The sequence below is a fragment of the Fundulus heteroclitus genome, chromosome 14 (genome assembly GCF_011125445.2).
Source record: "Fundulus heteroclitus isolate FHET01 chromosome 14, MU-UCD_Fhet_4.1, whole genome shotgun sequence".
Classification (NCBI taxonomy): Eukaryota; Metazoa; Chordata; class Actinopteri; order Cyprinodontiformes; family Fundulidae; genus Fundulus; species Fundulus heteroclitus.
In genome coordinates, this window is record NC_046374.1 from 24,770,895 (window position 1) to 24,794,682 (window position 23,788).

Sequence of the window (23,788 nt, forward strand, 5' to 3'; positions counted from 1 at the left end):
CTCTTTTAAAATGAATTTGCTGTCGATATCTTTTAGAACAGACCTAATAGCAGAATCTACACACCTCAACTCTCCAGCGGCAGCCATCGTTGTTGTAAACGAATTCAACCCAAGCGCGCTTTGGTGACGTGGTTGATTACGTTACTGTTGATCATCTGTCCTTCATCGTATAAAGCCCGCCCTGACAATTTGATTTGCCCGCCAGATCAAATTACTAGATATATATCCTACTAACGACCAAACTATTGGCTCCAGAGACTCGTCTAAAACGCTGCAGGACACCGGCCCTCTAGGACTAGAGCTAGAAACTCCTGAAAAGAGTCAATAAAACTGGGCTTGGATGCACCGTAGTTTTTTTAATTTTATTATTATTAATTACTGGATGGAAAACTGTAACAGTGCACTTGTTTTACTTTTATCTTATTTGCCATTCACGTGTAGCTTTTCGTGGTGAGAAAAAGTGACATATGTGCAAAAATCTGAACATTTTCATAGCCTGGAATGACAAGAAGACGCCAAATGCAAATCAAAGAAACAGCATCATCAGTCAGTTTTGTTACTTTGTTAATCACTCACCTCTCTCTGCAGGCTTGGTCAAAGAAATCGGTACGAATCACACAAAATATTCAATTACGGTCAAATACTGGAGGCGTTTCATGTTGCAATAACAGTTATACACACCAGGAGACCAAGAGAATGTACAAAATGTATTTATTATCATGGATCTGAACTGAAATGACCACTTGTAAATAATATCTGTAAATTAAACAGAACGATGGAATTAAAAGGAAAACAATGCACTACTTCCTATGAATAAATCTTTGCCTGTTCTCGAACTTTTATGCATTCTTGTGGTTTTATTCTCTAAATAACTATAAGGCTTCGGTGGTGCATAACCTTATCTGAACCCAGCATTCTGACAAACACCGTCGTTGTAGCAATGCACCCCTGGAAGCTTTAGTTTTCAGGCGGTCCGAAGATGAAAGGGAAGATGTTTCTGCAAAAAGGAAGAAAGACAGAGAAGAATTCAAAATGAACACACAATCCTGCCACGTAAAGTTCAATTCACACTGCAGCTACTGTGCATCCCTCTGAGCACGGACTGCACGTTACACTGGGGCCTGTCAATCCTCGGTGTGCCTGAGGACATCTGGCTTCTGCCTCACCGGCCTTGTCAGAGGAATATTAAAAAGTCTGCGCAGATAATCGCTGGATTTCCCCCGACACTGTGTAATCTCTGACAACTTCTTTCTCTCGTTGGACACGTTCGGTACAGCTCAGCTCTTGTTTCGGCTTTGGGCCTGAAAGTCGGTGAAGCTCGGTGACATCACCCTTCGTCTTTGAGAGTCTGAGAGTGCAGAACAGGCCTGTATGTAATATATGGTTGCGGGTAAAAAAAGAAAAAGAAACTCTGATTGGGAGCGCTGTGGTGTGTCCCATCGTCGGATGAGTAACCTTCAACACACGCTGAATACCAAAGAGGTTACCGGACCTGAGCCACGGACGGCGTCAGGAGCGTCGGCCGCCAAACAGGCGCCGCTGATGTTGGTAGGTTTAATAAAAGAATAACAGAGGCACATCTTTTGACGTGCGTCTTCATCTGCTGATGTGTGTTTTCCTTTATTGGCAGCTTCTTGTCCTGCCTGACCAACCTGACAAGTCGCCGGAGAATCCCTGCTTTCTCAGGCCGCCTCTCCGTCTCTGGTGTGAAGTGTGTCGTCTGGAGCTGCGGGAGAAACCGAACGCATTGAGAAGTGGAAGAAGGTCCTGGTGGTGTTCAGTCAGCATAGAGATGCATAAATAAAAGAAACATTAACGTGAAACAAAGGCGAAAGCGGTACACAACTTTTCTTTGTCACAAAATATCAGAGAAATGTTTAGCTGGTACATTTATTTATGTAAACATCTTTTTAATGTATTTCACTCATGGGCGAAAATCAAAGGGAAGAACTTCTAATATATATATATATAATATAAATGCTGATGATTAATTGCCAGATTGGGCGGATATAAACCGAATTGAGCTTCTTTTGAACACGTTTCACTGTGGGCGGGTTGTACAAATTTGGGCGACCTTTCAAAACATCTGGCAGGTTTTTAGGAAGTATCAACATAGTTGTCATTGTGTGGCTCAAAGCAAAGAACTTGGGTGTTCTAATAAAATGGGAAATCCTTGCACTCATTTTATCAGTTCATTTATTTTAATATGTCTAGAATCTGTCGAACCTGACATCAGTAGTGACTAATAGTCATTGGTTAATAAAGTGTCCCTAGGAAATGGTATTGACTAATGTCAATTGATAATTACTTCAACTGATTAATATCTATCTATCTATCTATCTATCTATCTATCTATCTATCTATCTATCTATCTATCTATCTATCTATCTATCTATCTATCTATCTATCTATCTATCTATCTATCTATCTATCTATCTATCTATCTATCTATCTATCTATCATAGCTATTTCATGGTCTCTGTGTGAAAGAAATGTTAGATTGATTTAAAGAGAAAGACATTTTGTATTTAGTTAGATTTACAATTTATATTGCTAGGCTGCATCATAACTTTTTATGCACTTACTATGACATGATTGGGAAAGTGATTTTTGTGTGTAGGTTGTTTGGTTGCCTTAATTGCACATTTTGTGGGGAGTCTGTATGTGCAGCGTTTTTTTCTTTGCTTTAGAGCAGTTGTGGGCTAATAGCGTGTTTTTTATTATGCGTTTAGTAGTTCTACGCTGTTAACGTGATTTCAAGAAAGGTTGAGATTCAGGCTGAGTGTGTTTTTTTTAAGTTAGACGGGTTTTACACTGTCAGTCAGATCTGGCAACTCTGGCTATCTGATCTGAGGAGCAGTGTCTAAAAAGCACAATTAAGTGACCTCCAGTAAGTAGCTACTTAAACATAAAGACAAGTCACACATTTTATTTGCTTATCATTAGAAAGAAACACAACATTTGGAATCAGACTGAATTTTGTTCCCCTCATTATTTTGTTTGAATCTGGTGACTGGATGCCGTGTAAAGCCCTGCAAATCAAAACTAGCTAAATTTGCTAAATCTGTGACAGATTTGAGCTTTTTTGTTGATGGTAACAAATGTTTTTTCAGTATTCAACACTTATTCTAAAGCATAAGTGTTAAATTGTGACATACTAATGTATGGAAGTGTCAACTAAATTAGCAATAAACAAAACAATAAGCAATGGAATATTGCTCATTTATTACAGCAAATTAACTTTAATGGCCAGAAACCTACTGTAGTTTTCCTCTTCCGAGTGCAATAATTTTTCAAAGACAAAATTGTTTTCTTTTTAATTAACCTTTTTCTGTCCAGATTATGTTAAGTGCCAGATATGATTTAGGCTGTTTTATTTTATTACAATTATTCTGCCACATTTCAGTGAAAAAAATAAATAACGTAGAAAAACTAGCTACATAATAAAACATGACACAGTTCCTATAATTTTTTTCACACTAACTAACGGATGTATGGACAGACCGACGGATGACAAACAAATAGATTGTTGGACAAAAGGGCCCCCCCGATGATGTAGGTTAACATTGCGGTGAGAATATCAGTGGCCATGTTTGCCTTTTTTATTTCCTGTCTGGCTAATCTGCGCTTCCGTCTCTCTGTGACCTTTAGCGTTTTGCTAAATGCTATTTATGTCGGGTATGAGCATCTCTTACCGTGAGTCCAACAGGAGAGAAATGTGAAAAATGTGGTCCAAAAAGCCATTTGCGACATGAATACTGAACAGTGATATTGTAATGACAATATATTTGTGATACATTGCGCCGTCTTCATGGAAAGATGAACAGAAGGATGAACCGAGGGACCATCAGATTGATGGAAGAACAGAGGGATGGAAACAAATGTTAAACACTCGGATGAGGAATAAAGTTTACAACTATTTTTTGGTTCTTATCCACGCCTGGAAACCAGCTATATTCAACGTCACAGCTTTTCCAGACTTCGCAGAAGCCCTAACAAACGAGATGCTCCATGAAAAGGTTCCCTATCACTGCAAAAACTTAACTAAAAATAAGTCAAATTTTCTGGAAATTAGCGTATTTGTTCTTGATTTGAGCAGGTAAATAAGATGATTTGCCAATGGAATGAGATTTTTTGCACTTAAAATAGGAACAACTCATCTTTATCATCTTATTTCATGTGCAGTATATCTAATTATCTTAGTTTAAGGGTCAAAATACTCACTCCATTGGCAGATAATCTTATTTAACTGCTCAAATCAAGGATAAATGCACTGATTTCAAGAAAATGTGACTTATTTTTAGCTCCGTTTTTGCAGTGTATACACGTGTCATGAGCCGGTTTGCGAGAGAAAGGCTCACTTTGTACAGAACATACCGTCCAAACTGAATCCTGTTGGTAGATTTGTGTCGGCACTTTAAAGGCTGACAGAGTCTGAAATAATGTGAATAAGAACAAACTAAGAGAAGGAAGAGGGGGGAAGAAGGAAGTGGACGAGGGTACGAACAAAGGATCGGGTGGGATGAAAGGCCGAGGGTATGACGGGAGCGGAGGAGGGTAATTTTGGGACTTGGTTGCTAATCAAACTGAAGCACAAGCAGCAGCAACGCTCACTTGCTCACTCACCCGCTCACACATCTACCCATACAACCTGATGTAATGCCATTATTAACCATAATGGCCCTCGTTATCCCACCTGTCAGCGCTGCTAGCCCGAGGGCTGCAGCAAAGACGGCCACGCTCACATGTGCTTCTATTTTTACATATATATACGTAGATCAGAGAGGAAACGGAAAGGGGGCATGTGAATGAAACTGGCAGCTGAATAATTGGAAGCATATGCCTTAAAAATAACTTTAATTCGGGCAGAAGAATGAGAAGGAGCAAGTGAAAGCTTCACCTCATCAGTGGGTGCTGAGTCGTCCACCGCCTCCTGCGCTGTGCGATGACGCTCCGACTCTGCCACGCTGCAAGGCAAACGTGGCATTCGCTTTAGGAAGGTACCTTACGTTTCACTTCACTGTCGGTAAATCAGTTATTACATCGTGTTTATATGCAGTGATCACAGAAGCGAGGCAGAGGAGCAGAGCCACTGAGAGGTTGGAAAACACCAGGAAGGCTGCTTCTAACTGCAAGTACACTGCAAAAACGGAACTAAAATTAAGTACATTTTTCTTGATTTGAGCAGGTAAATAAGACTATTTGCCAATGGGAATAAGATTTTTGCACTTAAAGTAGGAACAATTCATCTCCATCATCATTTTTCAAGTGCAGAATATCTAATTATCTTATTTTAGGGGTAGAACTACTAATCCCATTGGCAAATAGTCTTATTTACCAGCTCATATAAATAAAAAATTGACTAATTTCTAGAAAATGTTACTTACTTTTAGTTCCCTTTTTGCAGTGTAGACCAATGAAGCTGTCAGTGCCAGGCTGTTTCTGCACAAATCACTGAGGCGTCTGTTTTTCTTGTCCAGATAAGCTGTTGATTTTCACCAACTGCTGTGACTTTTTTTGTTGTTGTTGCATAAATTAAGCAAATTAATAAATAAACACTAGTTTTCGAATTTATCACAAACTTTGTTCTCTTTTTGATTTTCTTTCTTTTCTTTACCCTTCACGACACCATTTATTAAGTTTAGCTAGAACTGTTTTCAGCCTATTGATGACGTTGTTTGGTTTGTTTTTTTTTAACTGGTTTTATAAATCAACATGGATCCTTTGTCCTTTTTATCCAAACAAAGCTCAGCTTTAAGGGGAACAGTGTGATGAAAAGACAGAAGTGATGAAGGTAAGCGAGATTAAATAGATGGCTGCTGTCCATCCAGTCCAGCCAGGATTCATTGGTCCCTGTGTTGTTCAAAACATGCAAAAACTGGCTGCATGGCCTTTATTACATTCACTCTGGACTTACTGACCACGGATAGATGTGTTAAGTTATTACAGGGATGTCCAGGCTAAATTTGACCGCAAAAACTCCCAATACAAAATTGCAGTTTCACTATAAAATAGTGTAAAGCACACTTTAAATTTGTGCTCTTTTAGAAACATTTCAGTCAGTCAAATCTAAAATGAATTCAGACATAAAGACAGGCAGATTATTTTGGTCTATGTTTTTTTTTTTTGTCAGGAGAGACAGGCGAGCTAGTGAATACAGAGGTAAGAAGACGGCAGAAGAAAGAGGAACGGAAAGAGAGGAAGACGACAAACAGTGAGGAATAGAGGGAAGAGAAAAAAAGGAAGACGAGAGAATAGATGAGAGAACAAGAAGACATGAGAGACATGACAGAGGAGAGGCTTGTGAAGAACATGAAAACACAGAATAAGAGCCTGCCGCTCACCATGGATTCACGCATGAGTACATGTCATATACACATTCAAGTCACCTCTATATTAAATAAATCATTGCATTTTAACTAAGTTTTGGACTTCACTGTAATTGATGTGCAGGGGGGGGGGGGGTAGTGAGTGGTGGTCCGCACTATTTTTTAAAGTCTGGCTAGCAAGCATCTGCTGTCTTAAGATTCAATTCTATTTTATTTATACAGCGCCAATTCACGACACATGTCATCTCAAGGCGCTTTAGAAAGTAAAATTCAATCAAATCAGACAGATTGGTCAAAAAGTTTCCCTTCTAAGGAAAGCCAGTAGATTGCAGTATTCACTCCTCCTGAAAGAGTGTAGAGCCACAGGGACAGTCATCTGCATTGTTGATGGCTTTGCAGCAATCCCTCATACTGAGCATTCATGAAGCGACAGTATAGAGGAAAACTCCCCTTTAACGGGAAGGAGAACCTCCAGCAGAACCAGAACCAGGCTCAGTGTGAACAGTCATCTGCCTCGACCCACTGGGGGTTAAAATGAATGAATCTTCATCGGTGCACACAGAGCCTTTGCACAGTGTTGAATGAGATTGTGTAAGGTCATTAATGGCTCATTGCTGTGATATCCGATTAGCAGTTGCGTTGATTGTGGTCCAAAATACATGAAACCATGCGAGCTGCAGGGTAAATCCACAGGAAAATTATGCTGGAGTTTTATTTACCTAAGGCAGTATATCTTCCTGCTCTATTGAAATGCATTGTGGGATGAGGATATCAGGGAGCTCAAATGCTTCTGGAGGCTCCCTGCAACAATTTTCTGTCTAAAGCAACAACAACATATTACAACCGTTTCTACTGCACTCAATTAAGTATTGCCTTTGCTTTGAGGACGGTAAAGGTCGACGCATATGAAACTAATCCATGAGCCGTTCACTGATAGATTTGTTTGTTTGCTGATGGACACCGTCCTGTTGAAAGGTCATGTCGTGGCCCAACTTCAACTTTACATAGAATCAGTGTTGTAGTCAAGTCGCTAATGCCTCGAGTCCGAGTCCAGGTTCGAGTCTCCAGTATTCAAGTCCGAGTCACGTCCAAGTCATTTAAAAAAATCCGAGTCGAGTCCGAGTCGAGTCCACTATTGATCAAGTCGAGTCCAAGTTCCGCACTAAAGTAAGCATAGCCTACATGTTTTTAAACTAAAAAAAAATCCACACTCCACCACATTGCACTAATAATTTAGATATTAAAATCATACACCAAATAATATTCTAATGACATATTAAAATTATAACCTAATGATATAAAAAAAAAAGTCGAGTCTTTTTCTCAATTTCCGAGTCAGAATGATCTGAATGTAGGAGTCCAAGTCCAAGTTCGAGTCATTAGTGCTCAAGTCCAAGTCACGAGTCTCTAAATTTAGCAAATGACTCGGATTTGAGTTCGAGTCTCGGACTCGAGTACTACAACACTGCCTAGAATGACTTTCAAGAACTATCTGATATGATTCAGAATATACTGATAAAATCTACAACCGTTAGCTAAACGTAAACTGGCCCAAACCTCCAAATATGCCGTTTCCATATTATGCCTTCCAGATGGCATGGGACCGTTTTCTTGAAAAGCTGCGCCAAATCTGAGCTTGACTTTATGTTGCCAATATTTCGTTATGTGTCCATCTTGATCTCAGTTGGAGACGCACAACAAAAGTTGGATCTAATCGGTCTATGGGATTGTATTGCACCATTTACTGTGTATATATGTACACCTGGAATTTAATTGACCTGCACTTTCTGTAAAGAAACTATACAAATTAGAGAAAAGGAGAACCCTGGTGTGTGTGCAGAAAAATGTAAAATTGGTAGACTTTATGTCTATTATTTGCTTAATTTAAATCTTTATTTTTAGATCTCATCCTTCCAGCAGGTTAAACACCAAAACAAATCCTCGCTGCGGGCCATCCTGTAGACACACACTCAGACTATAAAGACAAAGCAGTGAGGGATGAAGCAGTATAACTGAAGACAGAAGAATGACAGCTGCAGATGCTGCACTCGTTCGCAGTAATTGTAGTCGGAACTCAAACCCCTCGCTTTTAATCCGCGAGAACAGCTCAAAGACTACCAAAGAAGTGCTGCTGACGCTCACGGCCCTGGTGTTTTTAGGATGTTTACACGGTTTGTGCATCTAAGCTTGGGCTCATCAAGTTAAAACAGGAGAAGATTTTGTTTATATAAGTGAAACACAAACTATAGGCAGGAAATAACCGGTTTTATTTGTGCGTGCACCACCGCAACAATCGTTTACGCCCCACTGATCGGGCTGTCAGGGTGATTGATGTGGCGCCCGCTCGCCTCTAGTCTCTTTCATTTGTGCAGGAACCGCTGAAGCGTGTTTTGTGTGCGAGTAAAACTGCAACCATCCCAATGACTGAGTATACTGGTGCCTTTGAGACGCTGCTTGGCGATATAAGCTTAACCAGCATGGTTTTGTTGCCACAGCCAGTTCTGTTTTTACTAAACTAGTGTCAGGGAAATAGATAACTTTTTAAATCAATGCATGCACTCAACATTTCTGTTTTTGTGCATTTATACCACTACACTGCAAAAACGGAGCTAAAAGTAAGTCAAATTTTCTTGAAATTAGTGCATTTATCCTTGATTTGAGCAGCTAAATAAGATTATCTGCCAATGGAGTGAGTATTTTGACCCCTAAACTAAGATAATTAGATATACTGCACATGAAATAAGATTAGAAGATGAGTTGTTCCTGTTTTAAGTGCAAAAAATCTCATTCCATTGGCAAACCATCTTATTTACCTGCTCAAATCAAGGACAAATACGCTAATTTCAAGAAAATTTGACTTATTTTTAGTTTAGTTTTTGCAGTGTAGATGACGTTCAGTCTCTGACATTGTACAAAGTGAAAGTCCAACGTTGATTCTTTATATCTAAATGATTTAAAAGGAGGACAAAAAAATGTCTTTGTGTCTGTTGTTGGTTTTAATTCACGCTGAAACATTCCTAAATAAAGCCACCGGCATTAACTTTTAGTGTTTTTTTTGTTGTTGTGTTTTACTAAAGAAAGCTGCCCTTCTCCAGTGCTCGTGTCAAGCTTTCTGTTTCCCGGGTATAGCCACTGATTGAACTATTGTAGCATTAATCAGGACTGCGGCACAGAGATCTGTCCTGAGGAAACTCCATATTTGAAAGCTGTGAACTGCAATTTACGCCCCTTTGATTCAGCAATCACAGCCCAACTGAGCTGTGAGGTATGATGTGAAAAGACAAACGTTTCTGTATCTTGGGTTATGTAGTTGGCCCTTTTATTAATTGATATAAGTTCTGTTCCTTTTCTTTCCCATAGAAAGTACTCAAGGCTCAGGGCTTCGTTATTTTTTCTGTTCTTTGTCTCCTTCCTACTGTATAAACATGCGGTTGATCACGGCAGGCGGCAGCTCACATTGAACCCGGTTCAGCTGGAGGTTCTTCTTGTAAAACAGGGTAATTTGTTTCCCCTTGAGAAAGGATTGCTGCAGACATGTGACTCAGGACAATCAACCAGGTTCTGCCATGACAGTCATTTGGTTCCCAAAGTTGTGGCCACACAACTCAATTTTAAAGGTGGAAATGGGACAATGTGAAATGAATAACATGTACTGACAAAGTTTTTGTCTTTTCTTAAAGAGAAATCGTTACACTTAAACTCTAGTTTTAATGGTAAAATCTGCTGTAGGGACGTACAGGACCTGAGCTGTCATGTTTAACAAAGCGCAGCATTGATGTAGCTGCGACTTTAAGTGCAATAGAAGCAGAAATAGCTGGTTGAACAACATCTGCTTTTAGAAATATGCCAGTGGAAGGCTCCCAGCGCTACACCAGGAGATACCATGTCAGTATGATGAATATCAAGAGCAAAATAAACTTAACAAGGAGTATCTGGTTAATTAATAATCCAAGCTCCTCCTTGTGTCTCTAAGGCTGCATGAAACATTTTCGGTTTAAGTAATTTTAATCTTAAATGTATCCTATCTTCAAGTACTCACCCCGGCACTGAGATGTGGCGTTCATACTCCATTTCTGTCCACATTTCTTTAATGATGGCCTCCTCTAGTGGCGAGTCGCTGCGACGGCGCTTTGGCCTTGGCTCCTCGGAAACATCAGGGATGAGCTGCGTTTCCTTTGACTTTAGTAAAAAAAATGCCCAGATCATTAATTTAACAGCTCATTTTGTACAGAAACGTATCTCACAGCACATAGTTTTAGTGCTGGCTAAAGCCCCTTCCCACAAAGAGATTCTTAAATTAGGCAAACGTCGTATCACAGGAAACAGGCAACCATACTCTACAAATTGTTTTAAGGAAATGTTGAAAAAGAACTCACATTCTCCGTTGGCTTCCCTGAAACAAGATAAGTAAAGATGACTCTAAACTTTAAAGTTTAAAGCAGACCAATGCGATACTGTGTGCTGAATAGACGCTGCACCCACCCTCACCTTTGCACATGTTCTTCTCCAGGTAAAGGATGATAACAAAGGGGTAAAATAACAGCTTCTTTTCATTGCGTTTGCTCACTTTCCTCCAGCTCTTCTTGTCTTGAGGGAAAAACTTAAGAAAACATTTAGGTGAGTGGATGGCCATATGAATGGACAGACTGAGGGAATGGAGGGATGGACGGTGAAACGAATGGTTGGGTGTTCAGATTGACAGATAGTGAGTATGAAGGATAAATGGTAGGGCTGCACTAGATATTGCAAATATATACTCCTCAGGATATCAGTTTGTGCAATATTCATATCGCAAAGGGTTTTTTGGAGTGCAATGGCTGTTGGCTAATATATGGCAAGTGTTATGAACTTGCATTTAATATAATACTTAGCCAGTTGGACAGCTTTACACAAATGGCCTTGCCAAAAAATACTAAAGATTGCAGAGTGTATGTATGGAGGACCAACTCTGACACAATTTCCGACTCCTGCAGAAATACTCAGATGACTGCAGTCGTCGGGTGCATCAGAGATGGACGAGAAGTAAAGTACAGAGAGCTGGTGGACTGCTTCGTGGCATGGTGTGGAAACAATCATCTCATTGTGAATGTGAACAAAACAAAGGAGATGATTGTAAATTTCAGGAGAAACAGGATTGAATCAAATCCAATTTCCATCATGGGAGAAGAAGTGTAGGTGGCTGAGGGATATAAATAGCTCTGTGTTCATCTGGACAACAGACTGGACTGGAGACGCAACAGTGAAGCCGTCTACAAGAACGGACAGTGTAGACGGTATTTTGTGAGGAAGCTAAGATCATTCAAGGTTTGCAGTAAGATGCTGAAGATCTTCTATAAATCTGTTGTTGAGAGCGTCATTTCCTCTGACATCATCAGAGCCAGGGACCTAAAAAGGCTCAACAACCTGATAAAGATGGCTACCTCTGTTCTGGGGACGATTGTGGAACCTCTGGAGACGATGACGCAAAGAAGGATTTTGCATAAAATCAAGAAAATTATAGACAATCCTGACCATCCTCTTCATGAGAAAACAGTCTCTTCAGTCAAAGGCTTCTTCAGGTTGGTTGTAAACACAGACCGCTATAGGAGATCTTTCCTACCCACAGCCATCACCATCTATAATACCTTCCTTGACAAAATGAGTTACATTAACATTTATATTCTCTGCTGGGATAAATAAAGTATTTTGTATTGTATTAAAAGTATACAAAATCAGGACTGCTCCAAACTCAATGATGGCGACATTGTGATATTACCAACACTATCACCATTGCAAGACTTTCTACTGTCGTGCTGCCCTGGTCAGATTGATGGATGGATGGTTGGTTCCCAATTGGACAGATGAACTTACATTATGAACACAACACATCTATGCGCACATTTTAATAACAAAATAGCGTATCACTTGTAGGAGAACGTTCTCATATGTATCATGTTGACCTTATAACAAGGAAAAAAGGTTGGAAATAGAATATTTCACTAGATTTTCTTTTTTAATTATTGGAAATGGCTTTATAAACTCCATAATTTAAAGCAATTTTGAGACTGTGTGGGAACCCTGTGCACAGTTTTTAGTTAATTTCCTATAGTAAACACAAAAATGCGACTATAATCATGAAGCAAGACAAGGGTGAGTGAATAACCATAAAGGATACAAGGAAATACAGTATAATGAGGGGTGGTGAAGGGCTGAAGGCCGTCCAAGTCGCCAAGAACCGCTCTAACAATTTCCTAAAAGCGTAAAAAAAGACCGGGTCGGAAATAGAAACATACAGTGACCAATAACAAAAAAATAATAATAATTGTAACTGCCAATGAGTAATTACCTCCATTTCCTGATCGACGCTATCTTCCTCTAAAACATCATCTTCACTGTGTATAGATTAACAAAAATAGTTTAATTACAGACTCAGGTCAAGAAATCCGCAAGAAAACCTAAAGAACAAAATGTGATCACATATTTGAGACATTGGCATAAAATGTAGAAGGAATTAGTAAAGATCTAAAAGAAGAATCTGAATTGTGAGGAATGAATAACCAAATTTTAACCAGTGTTTCAGGAACAAACTATAATGTACATTGATTACATTGTGTTACATTGATGCTCAACAGAATTGCTGAACCTTTTTTACACTCCCATTAGGCTCCATATCCCAGACTCAAGTACCACACCTCCAATTAAAAATGAAAAAAATCAAACTTGTGTATACGGGTTGGGAGGAAAAAAAAGTTGCAAATTTTTCAGAAAGTGTTTATGCAACGGTTCTTCCGAAATTGCTGTCGTTGTTACACGTTTCAGTAAAATGTGGTGCCCTTGCACTCGTATCATAGGGTCATTTATTTTGACATGTAAAGAATCTGTTGAACCGAGTACGCAGCCTGTTGAATGTGACGTGTAGCCAATCAGACAGTAAGGTGAGGGAAACTCTGAGGAACATCATAGTGCAGTAAATGTAAAGCCCCCATTCTCGTTGTCCATTAAAATCAGTCCACAAACTATCACCCTCATTCTTCCTGATGTTTTTTTACTCTGAACTCACATTTAATCGCGACACGTTTCGCAAGATTTCACGTCTGACATCTGAATGATCCTGAGTGGAATCTGTTCATGTATGACATGTATTTTATTTTTTCATGTATGAGCAAAACTGTTTTATCTACGATCCTTCGGACCGTGCCAATGCGCCACCGAGCAGCATTATGCACGAGTGTATTTGACCGTTTACAGCAGTTAAAGCGAGATAAAAACCCTGATAAAATGTTGTGCGGACTTTTATTTATGTCCTTTTGTATGCTTTGAATGCTTATGACGAAGTCGATCTATGATTAAAGTCTAACATAGAGTGAAATTGAAGTTTTGAAAGGAATCATGATGCAGTTTGGCTACGATTCACCACTTCACCATCTGTGTCGCCAATTTCCCCTGTCTCCTTTTTTTTGTGCTAGATCCCAACTTTTGTGTGGAAAGTGACATACCCATGTTTCAGGCCCTATTTCCTGCATACGCAAGCTTTATAATTGAGACCCAAGATCAAGTACTTTATATTTCTTAATTTAAGTTGACTTTGCAATTATGTTTGCAATTTTAATGTGGGCGGTGCCCTAGCGGCCCCTATTGACAAGCTGCTACTGTTTTTTAAAAATTTACTTTCTTATGCTACAGTTCTGTGCTTATGACCTGTTGTTTATTATGTAATTGTTTTAAAAGTTCAAGGTTGGGATTTGGGCTGGTTGTTATTGAGATGGGTGGGTTTTATGCAGGACTGAAGCTGACAGAATAATAAATAAAAGCAGAAATATAAAAAAGGCCCAATGAATAAAAACAAATACACTCAAACGTACAAACCAATTAAAAAAATAAAGATAATTTTATATGTATTAATATCTTAGCTTAAAATATTCAATTTACTTTACCATGTTTTATAATTTCACTGACCTTCATTTTCTTCTCAATTTATTTCAACACAATATTTATTTTATTTGATGAAAAAATGTGGTGAAGTAATAAGATATTTTAAATGAAATACATATTAATAAATTAATTATTTCTCATTGGGACATTTTTAGTGTGTTGTTTAATTGTTTAATTTTCATCCATCCATCTCTGCTTTTATTTTTAATTCTGTCATTTTTGGTCCTACAAAGGTTTTATTTAGCTGACTTTGATAGCATCTTTAAAACTTTTTTTTTTTTTTTTTTGGATCACAAAAGATCACAGAAGAAAAAGACCTCCAGGGGTTGTTTCTCTCCAGTTAAATCACTGTAATTTCCCCTCAAGCCTGAATGTAAGAATACTACAAAGATGTGAAAATCTCTGCCTTGCCTGAAGCTGTTTCCTCCTTTTATCTTGAACTTGTAGATTAAGCTACCAGCTTTGAAGAAACGGGTTTCTGGGGATGGGAAGGAGAAAGGCTGCAGCGCCATGTCTGACCTGTCTTTAAATGAAACTACAGTATGGAAACAGTTCAGAAACATGTTAAAACATTCAACAATACTTTTGTTCAACTTGTTAATATTGAGATTTGAGTGTAAAAACTAACTCTGGCTCTCCTCTAACTACCGTAATACCAGCAGAAATGAAATTGCGTCGTCACTCTGCGGCGACTTCGACCCCTGGCGGTTGGACGTAAACGGTTAATCAAGCAGCGCTCGCCTTCCATTCCCGCCTCGCAGTCAGTTGCGCTGCTCTGATTGGCTTCGGTGTCGTCCAATCGGCGGCTCTAGGGCAGATGTCACTATGGTGACGGCAAAAACCGCCCAAATCAGTGTGTCACGTGACTGCCAGCTGATAACAGGAAGTGTAGCACGCTGTCAGTCGGTGCGGGGTAGGTTTCTGCTGCTTTGTTGACATTATTTGTTCAATAGGAATAGTTTGTTGGGTTAATCGTTTTTATTTTCAACGGCGATTATTTAAATATGTGATGTTTGTTGGCAACTTCACGCATATGCCTTTAAGATGCGGTAATTCAAATGAGATTATTGAATGGAGCCTACATGCAGCTGTAAGTTCAACTATTTGATTGTCCCATACCTAATTACCTAATACTTAATTTATTGAATAGAAATCTGTGGATCGACATATAAAACTTATATAAAGCCATTCTTTATTTAGCAAAAAGACCTCTAAAAATTTTTAGCAATAGTCATTTTAGAAATCCATCCTTCCAATCCATTATTCTTACGATATAAAATACTAAATATTCAAGACTTAGTTGATTTAAAAGTGTCACAAATAATGTATCAAATAAACAGAAATATTTTAACTATAAATATTCAAAATATGTTTGAAAAGAGAGCAAGTAGTTAGAACTTCAAAGGAACAGAAGTCTTTAAAAAAACAGATTTAGAACCACAGCAAAAGGTGTACAATTATGGAATAGCCTCAACAAAGAAACAAGGTCACTTAAAGTATTTTAAAAAAATTATAAAATTAAGTGTATTGAGTAAGTATGAAATTATGAAATAATTCATTGTTTTTTGACCAAGTTGATAATCAAATCAAAAGCCATTCAGTTAAGTGCAGTTACTGTATTTGAGTTGAATTATGACAACTTATGTTATTTATTACTGTTTTGCAAAAAGGGGCAGAAAACATAAGAATTGTTCTTCTCTCTGCTCCTTTTCATTGAGACCGTGTTGGGATGTATTATTTTCAGCTTTTTTCCTTTTCTACTTTTCTATTTTTTTAATGAATGAAATAAACCCCTAAAAAAACGTTACTAAAGCGCCCACGTCTGTATTTTTTGCTGCATTTTATTCCAACGCATGACTGCTTTGCCCCTCGTGTTTCTTCCTCATAGACAGAACTGGGTTTTCCGCATCAAATGTCCCCCACGCCCTTCTCGTCTTGGCCCTCTGTTGCCCTGAACACGGGGCTTCAGATGCCCCTCCTGGGTCTGGGGACCTACAAGCTGTGTGGCCCTGAAGATGTGCGTCGGGCTGTGGACGCTGCTCTGGCTGCCGGATACAGAGCCTTTGACAGTGCAGCCGTCTACCGCAATGAAGCTGACTTAGGCAAAGCTCTGAGAGAGCTCCTTCCCAAATATGGCTTGACTAGAGAAGATGTGTTCATAACCAGGTGGTTATATTTCTTTTGCTTCTGTAACTGATTGTTTACATCAGTGAAGCCGACCTTTCTTTCAATATTGTTTTTTTTTCCCCCTCTATATCTTGTCACAGTAAGTTGGGACCTAAGGACCAGGGTGAAAAGGCCATGGAGGGTGCCCTCCACAGTTTGGCCCAGCTGGACCTGGGGTACATTGATCTCTACCTGATCCACTGGCCCGGCACTCAGGGATTGCCGGTGGCTGACGAGCGCAACCCAGGTGAAGGGCAGATGATGCTACTGCTTTCCTTGGGAACTTATTCTTGTGTATACCCTAACAGAAAATAGGCTCCTAGTGTTCCTTTTGTCACAATGCGACCACAAAATCCAGCACACTCAAATCTGTCGTGTGTTTGTGAGCATTTGGGGTAAAACCTAAATGACTTTAGAGCCTAGTGAAGACCAGAATATAAAAAAACAGCTATGTTAAAAACCAAGAGCTAAAAGAGTTTGTACTTTCTTTGTATTATTATTTTTATTAAGCCTTTATTTAAAACCCATTGACATTGAGACCTCTGTTACGAGGGTGACCCTATGTACACATTGGGGTGCGCTTATGTGCTGACGGTTGCTGATCGTTCCACTCACTTATGCCCTCTGGGGGGGCTTTTCTAGACGTCTCACCTTGCAGTTTGAATCAACTCCCTTATCTGCACGTCTACCAAATTACATCTGAATTGGAACATCTCCTCCGGGTGCTCTACATATAGTTCTGCGGTCTATGGTGTTTGGCTACCTAATAAACCCAGCAGCCCTGCAGCTGACAATCTGCTGCGTTGTGTTTCCTGTCTCAGTTAGAGCTGCGAAGAGGACGGAGCTTTGAAACATCAATGAAAGGTTATGCTTCTAGTTATTTATGCAAAACATTTTCTGATGCAAAATGCACCAATGAAGCCTCGCTGAACTACGCATTTTTAATTACAAAGGTCCAGTTAGCAAAACCATTAGGTCTCCTAAAAGAACTTAATAACAATAATAATAATAATTTGTGGCTCTTGTCTTGTTTGCATGCAGATATTCTAACATTTTTACTTTAAGGTATTTGTTTTAGCTTCTCACTGACACGTCAGCCTATAGAGGTACAATTTCCTGTTTTAAAAGATGAATTATTTAGCTGTGGTGACATCATTGAGGCAAGTTTGACTCACCCGCATTTAAATCGTTGCAACACTGAGGAATTCTCGTTTTTCCTAAATAAATAAAAAATGTCAACTTTATTCATTAAGACTTTCCTCCCTGTGATTCCCAGCTTCCCTAAAAATGACAGGAGTTCTAGTTTGGGGGTTAAATTAGGTGTTTTTGTCATCCGGTTTATCGCTGAACGGCGTACTGTGTTGGTTGAACGACAACATCTGAGCTGACTGCTCATGTTCCCTCCCTGAAGTATAGATGCCGCCCGTGCGTAACGGCGTGATGTCACTGAAGGCCTGGTTTGGTTCTAGGTAACCGAGCTCAGAGCTGGGCCAGCCTGGAGGAGCTGCACGGTCAGGGGAAGCTGAAGGCCATCGGCGTCTCCAACTACACAGCGGCACACATGACAGCCCTGATGCAAAGCTGTAAAGTCCCTCCCGCAGTCTTACAGGTAAAACACAACAGAGAGGAACGCCTGACATGTACGGCCACGGTAAAAAGTAAGGACACCCCCGCTACTCGGCAGGCTGTAGGAATCAAGAGTCGGTTTCTATACGACCGTCGGCCCCCGGCGTTGTTATGGAGGATTTGAGTCCAATTCGTCTTTATCCCATTCAGGTTTGTTTCTGGACAGCTCCCCTCGGGTCTTTCCGCAGCATTTCAACCAGGTTGAGGTTCGGACTTTGACTAGGCCACTGATTCTTTCAAAGTTTGGTCCAAGCTTTTAACCTGACCCTAGCCAGATTGATATCGCTCCGCCTAGCTTCACTCACATACATCTCCCATAGAAAGTGATTTCTTCAACCAATTTTATTGTCCAGCCAATCAGGACGCAGGGCTGGAGTTTCATAGATGTGACGTAGTGGAGAAGCGACCGTGAGACTGTTTTGATTCAGACAACAATGGCGTCTCGCATCGAGGAAGCAAGCGTTAGCATTGATGCTGCTATTTCTTCCGTGTTGTCCAATCTACCTAATATTGTTTCATTAAAAGAACATCAGAGAACGCCTCTGAAGGCTTTCGTTGGCTGTTCTGTTTTGTTTTTTCCTGCGTCGTTGTGAGTGGTTGAAATAGCACGTCGATAAAGATGACAGACAAGTGGCTTATCCAATCATATGCAAGGATTTTTGATGAGGCCCAGCCTTCAAAAAAGGACATTCCTATGGATCTGTTTCAGATGGATGTGAGTGATAGCCTCGTGAGACCATCCTGATCTCGCGAGCTTTCAAGGTTTCACTCGCAGATCAGTCTGGCTACTTTCTGTTAAAGAAAATTTGGAGCCGTTCACCAAACGAACGTCCAATCAGCGTTGGCTTTGAGGCGGGCTGAAGTGTGACGCAACGAGAAGCGCTACAGTTCAGTCTAAAGAACATGGCGGCTTCAGCCGATGAAACTAGCGTTAGCGTGGCTATCGAGCAAGTTTTATCGGAATTACAGAGTATTTCTTTGCTGAGCTAACGAGCCTTTACCTGCAGCAGCAAGAGTAGCTTGGCTTGTGGTTGTGTTTTCGTCGTCGCTCTGTTACGAGCGACGACGAATCTGATTGGTTTATTTGGCCCGTCTATCAACAACATAGGCCAATCAGCTAACCAGTATTTTCGCCCCTTCCCAAAATTACTTCAACGGAAGGTTTCCAGATGGATATGCGGAGCAAATCTATCTGGCGGAGTCAGGTAATGTGAGTGAAGCTAGGCGGAGCAAAATCAATCTAGCTAGCCTTCAAAAAAGGCCATTCCTATGGAGGTGTTTCAGATGGATGTGAGTGAAGCTAGGCGGAGCGAAATCAATCTGGCTAGTGTCAGGTGACCAAGCTTTAGCTGTTTGATAGACTTTGTGACATTGTTGGTGTTTTTCCGCTCTGGCGTCGTGTTAATAGACACTTTAGTGCTCCCTCAGCAGACTAAGACAACTCCTGCCTTTATAGAGATGGTCACACACGGTGAATGCCACTGCAAAAAGGGAACTAAAAATAAGTAAAATTTTCTTGAAATTAGAGTATTTTTCTTTGATTTGAGCAGCTAAATAAGACTATTTGCCAATGGAATAAGATTTTTGCACTTAAAATAATAACAATTCATCTCCACCACATTATTTCAAGTGCAGAATAGCTAATAACCTTATTTTAGGGGTAAGAATACTCATTTCATTGGCAAATAGTCTTATTTAGCTGCTCAAATCAAGGAAGAATACACTGATTTTAAGAAAACCTTACTTACTTTTAGTTCCCTTTTTGCAGCAGCAGGGGTGTACTTAGTTTTCCCCATGATGGTACGGGTAGCTATGGAAGCTTAATGTCTCCCGTGGCTGTAGCACACGATGCCGTTATGTCAGCTTTATGTCTGAGCGCTTGCGTCCTCCAGGCGGAGTTCCACCCACGGCTGTGCCAGCCTGAGCTAAGGAGTCTGTGTGCGCAGTACGGCGTCTGTTTCCAAGCATACTCCTCTTTAGGAAAAGGAGAGCTGCTCGCTGACCCGGTGATCCTGGAGGTGGCCAAGAACTGCGAACGCACACCCGCACAGGCACGCCTACTCTCTCTCTACTGAAATACACGTCGTTTATTCTCTGTGCAAATATTTGATGAACGCTTTATTTGTTATTTGTTTGTCTGGCCACTTACCAGGTTTTGTTACGCTGGGCGGTGCAGCAGGGCGTCCCGGCGCTCCCCAAATCCTCCAACCCAGAGCGGATAATGCGGAACGCCGAGGTGTTTGACTTCACCCTGAGCGACGCGGACATGGACAGGCTGTCGGCTCTGGACTGCGGTCACAGGTTCTGCTGGGATCCCTCTGAGGTGGCCTGAGACGGCAGCCGTGCGAACAGGAGATCCTCCCTGATGCGCCGGGTTTTAAAAACTTCAACAGGAGTAGAAACTGAGACGTGGGGCGTAAAAATGAAGCCTTTAAAGCAGCGATCAAGTTGTTTTCTTTATATTTTTCCCTGATGCCATAATGTATCGAGCCTATTCGGTCAGTGCTGTTTTTATTTTTGCTTTATCGTTTCTTATATCTCATATCTCCGTTTGTTCAAGTATCAACAGGGTTCCTACACGTTTTCAGCCTTCATAGGTCCAGAGTTTATCAAAACGTCACATTTTTTGGTGAGATTCTGCTCTTTGCACCTCTCATCCAGACAGAAACGCAGCTTTCACAGAGATTTTCACCAACTAATTTTTCTACTGTCACTTCCTGAGCTACAACACAATAGAACCTTCATGGGTTCACGTGGATCTCGCTTGTTGAAAACATTATTGTGGGCTGAAAATAAACCACTGGAACGCCAACAGGCATTTATGTGGGAGTTTCTGAGCTTTTGTGAAATGCAGCTTTTTATTTTCAACAAACCTCACACTAATATCTGTTTTGGAAAAAAATTAGATAGCCAAGGTGAGGCTTTACAAGTTTGTGATTTGAGTCATTTTCAGGCCATCTTGGATATGAAAGTTATGACATTTAATGTATTTAGCTTTTATTAAATGTTTTATCTCTGCATAACTTGGGTTTTGGTGCCATGGTACTTTTCAAAAGTATTTATAGTCTTTGAAATCTGATATTACAGCCATAAATTCCACTGCACATCAACTAATGAACCAAATGCAACAGGAAAATCATACTTTTTCTTTACAGATGCACGTTGAGCCACACCGCCGTGCATGTTTTGGATGTTTCTCTGCTTTAACGGGCCCCGTTCAGGTGATGGTAATCAGCTGTGCTAAGGCAGAGAAACCTGCAAAACACGCAGGTCCAGCTAAACTGACAGGCTGTGCTATTAATCTGTGACTCTGGAGGAGCTGCAGGGATCCACAGCTCAGGTGGGAGAATCTGGAGGAAACTCACAAGGAGTCCAGTGCGCATCCTGTAACGACCCTCATAGGCGACGACAAACTGGAAAGCAAGAGTAAACCCATGCTTCTTAAAACGCTCCATGGGAAGTTATGCAATCAGCTTTGGATTCATCTCCTCAGCCCATAAAACGGCTTTTTACTAAAACAACCGAGAGACGACTTCCATCTTAAAATCATTTATTCATGACAGCATATATCAGTTTTCACAGCTGTAGAGAAAATACATTTACAAAAGTCATTAAAAAGTGAAAAAGAATAGAAAAAAAAAAATCATAATAAAATTCGATTTTCTTTACACTCATCTTTAGATTCAAGTAATACTAACATTGTATGCAAAAACTCCTGGTGCCCAGGCAGGTTTTTTTTTCTTTTTTTTTTTTAAAATGCGAGGATGTGTTCAGTCAAAGTCTGAAATGGCTTTTCACATCCGCTTAAATCTACCGCGCTGCCTGCGGAGCGTAACGTGGGGACAGCGAGCGTTGTGGTTTAAGGCTCCGATGGGGCAAAGAGTTGAAGGCTGGCTCTGCGCCGTCCGTTCACAGGTAGCAATAAAATGTTCAAGGCAGCTCCCTTTAATAACCCAAGCCCTTAAAATCCCAGCCCAGCTTCGGTTCGGATCTCGCCCCGCCTCCGTCTCAGGAGTTCAAGTAAAATCTCTGCAAGCTCCACTTATGGACATATAAAGCTCATAAGTGGCGACATAAAAAATAAAAAAGGTAGCCGTCAATTGTTTTTAAAAACGAACAGCCACTGAGTGATTGGTTCAGTCTGGTTGAACAAGGCGGCACCGTTCAGATTGTCAGGAGTTCTCTGATTAAAATGCATACTAAGCAAAAAAAGAAGCTATAAAAGACCGAAGCAGAGCCATAAAACGTTATTATAGACAAACCCGAGCACTTCACAACTCAAGCCTACAAGCCGAGAGGAAGACGATAAGACACAAGCAGAACGAACTTATCACCATTGTTAATAACCACATTTTAGACAAGCCTTGCTTTATTATTATTATTATTTTTTTTTAAACCAAGCTTTATAAAAATGCTGATTTTGCATGAAGGAACAATAATGTCCAAAAAAAAAAAAAAACCTTTTTTTAAAATATGTGCCAAGAAATGCTCATAAATCCGAGTACAACACACAGAGTCCAGCACCGGGTTACTTATTCCAAGTTTTATCCACGTCGATGCTGATGAAATCTAACAACCCGCATTTTTAACACTTTTTTTTTTTTTTTTAAATAAAAACAGTAGAAACCGACTTTTCTGAACAAACTCTCTGGAAAGTTTGGATACAAAAAGCATCTTGTGTTTAAATAAGACAGGACTCTGAGAACTAAATGTAAACTCGATCCGTTTACATTTATCACAACAGCCGTGGATTGTGCAAAGCCTATTGCTTACCGGACAGCTGGGAAACCTCGTAAATAAACCTCTGGTTATTTCACTTTTATTTAAAACCTCCACCAAAAAGTCCATTTGATGAAATATTTACAACATATTCACACTTATTTTTTGCCCGTTCCGAGACTTTAAAAAGATAGACTTGTTTTGCTTGTGCTTTTATATTTTAGGCTTTAACGTCATCTGCTACCATCTAAACCCTGAAGTTTTTGTTTCAAAGATAATATTTGTGCACCGATTGTCCAACTAACGAGATTGCTGTCAGTTTGATAAATTTGATCTAATAAAGCAGTTTTTTTTTGATAGTCAAGTACGATTGTTTGACACAGAAAAAGGCTTGCAAGCAGAGGAACGAGAAGTTTGTATATAAAAAAACCCAAAAAAAAACAGAACATTAACTACTTAATGGAGATTTATCAAATTTTACAAGAAAACCTACAAATCTGGAACAATAAATAAATCAGTCTTTGTTTTTTTTAAAAAGTTTTGAAACTCACTTTTCTGAAAGAAAGAAAAAAAGCCTCGAGTCCAGCCCACAGAAACAGGAAGGCACTACCATATATAGACATGCCTGATTGATTTGTCTAGAAATCTCTAAATCGATTGCTTTCTTGACAAGAAAAAGACATTTTAAGACATTTTACCTCACCGTCATGTAGTTAAACCCTTACGAATGAAACTTCTGTGCGAAAAGTTAAATTTTTTACAACCACTGCATGGTTCCCTAATATAAAGTATTGTGTGGTTGACAGTATTTTTGTTGCTCCACATTACAGCTTTATTTTGTCCCCAGTGTGCTCAGTTACAAGCAGACTGGGTCTGAGCCACGCTGAGCTCTTAAATCCACGGGTAGGGGGCCGGTTTGTTAAGTCTCACACCCGGTCCTCTAAGACAACTTTTTATCCCCCCCCTGATTTCGTTCTTACTGTTTAAAGCTTGAGTTCATTCACTTAAATTCGAGCTGGAGACTTTCCCACTGCTGT

The 23,788-nt window shown here is 40.0% G+C and overlaps 2 protein-coding genes across 3 annotated transcripts; one reads left to right on the plus strand and one right to left on the minus strand.

The window, feature by feature from the left end:
- Window positions 1-694: 694 nt before the first annotated feature.
- Window positions 695-14,985, minus strand: LOC105926202 (membrane-anchored junction protein). 2 transcript variants are annotated; one of them, XM_036146927.1, is made up of 10 exons: window positions 14,865-14,985; window positions 14,652-14,771; window positions 12,655-12,700; window positions 12,484-12,559; window positions 10,818-10,916; window positions 10,706-10,722; window positions 10,369-10,508; window positions 4,901-4,967; window positions 1,653-1,726; window positions 695-997 (listed from the first exon to the last, which is right to left on the minus strand). In XM_036146927.1, the coding sequence occupies exons 2-10, from the start codon at window positions 14,750-14,752 to the stop codon at window positions 958-960; spliced, it is 660 nt and encodes a 219-aa protein (XP_036002820.1). In that variant the 5' UTR covers window positions 14,753-14,771; window positions 14,865-14,985; the 3' UTR covers window positions 695-957. The 2 variants fall into 2 exon arrangements, with proteins under 2 accessions (XP_036002820.1, XP_021172319.2); XM_021316644.2 differs by having other exon boundaries at window positions 14,652-14,775; window positions 14,889-14,960.
- A 174-nt stretch (window positions 14,986-15,159) lies between these two features.
- Window positions 15,160-20,854, plus strand: zgc:101765 (aldo/keto reductase). Its single transcript, XM_021316652.2, has 6 exons — window positions 15,160-15,330; window positions 16,129-16,406; window positions 16,508-16,653; window positions 17,876-18,015; window positions 19,925-20,083; window positions 20,185-20,854. The coding sequence occupies exons 1-6, from the start codon at window positions 15,250-15,252 to the stop codon at window positions 20,362-20,364; spliced, it is 984 nt and encodes a 327-aa protein (XP_021172327.2). The 5' UTR covers window positions 15,160-15,249; the 3' UTR covers window positions 20,365-20,854.
- The last annotated feature ends 2,934 nt before the right edge of the window (window positions 20,855-23,788 follow it).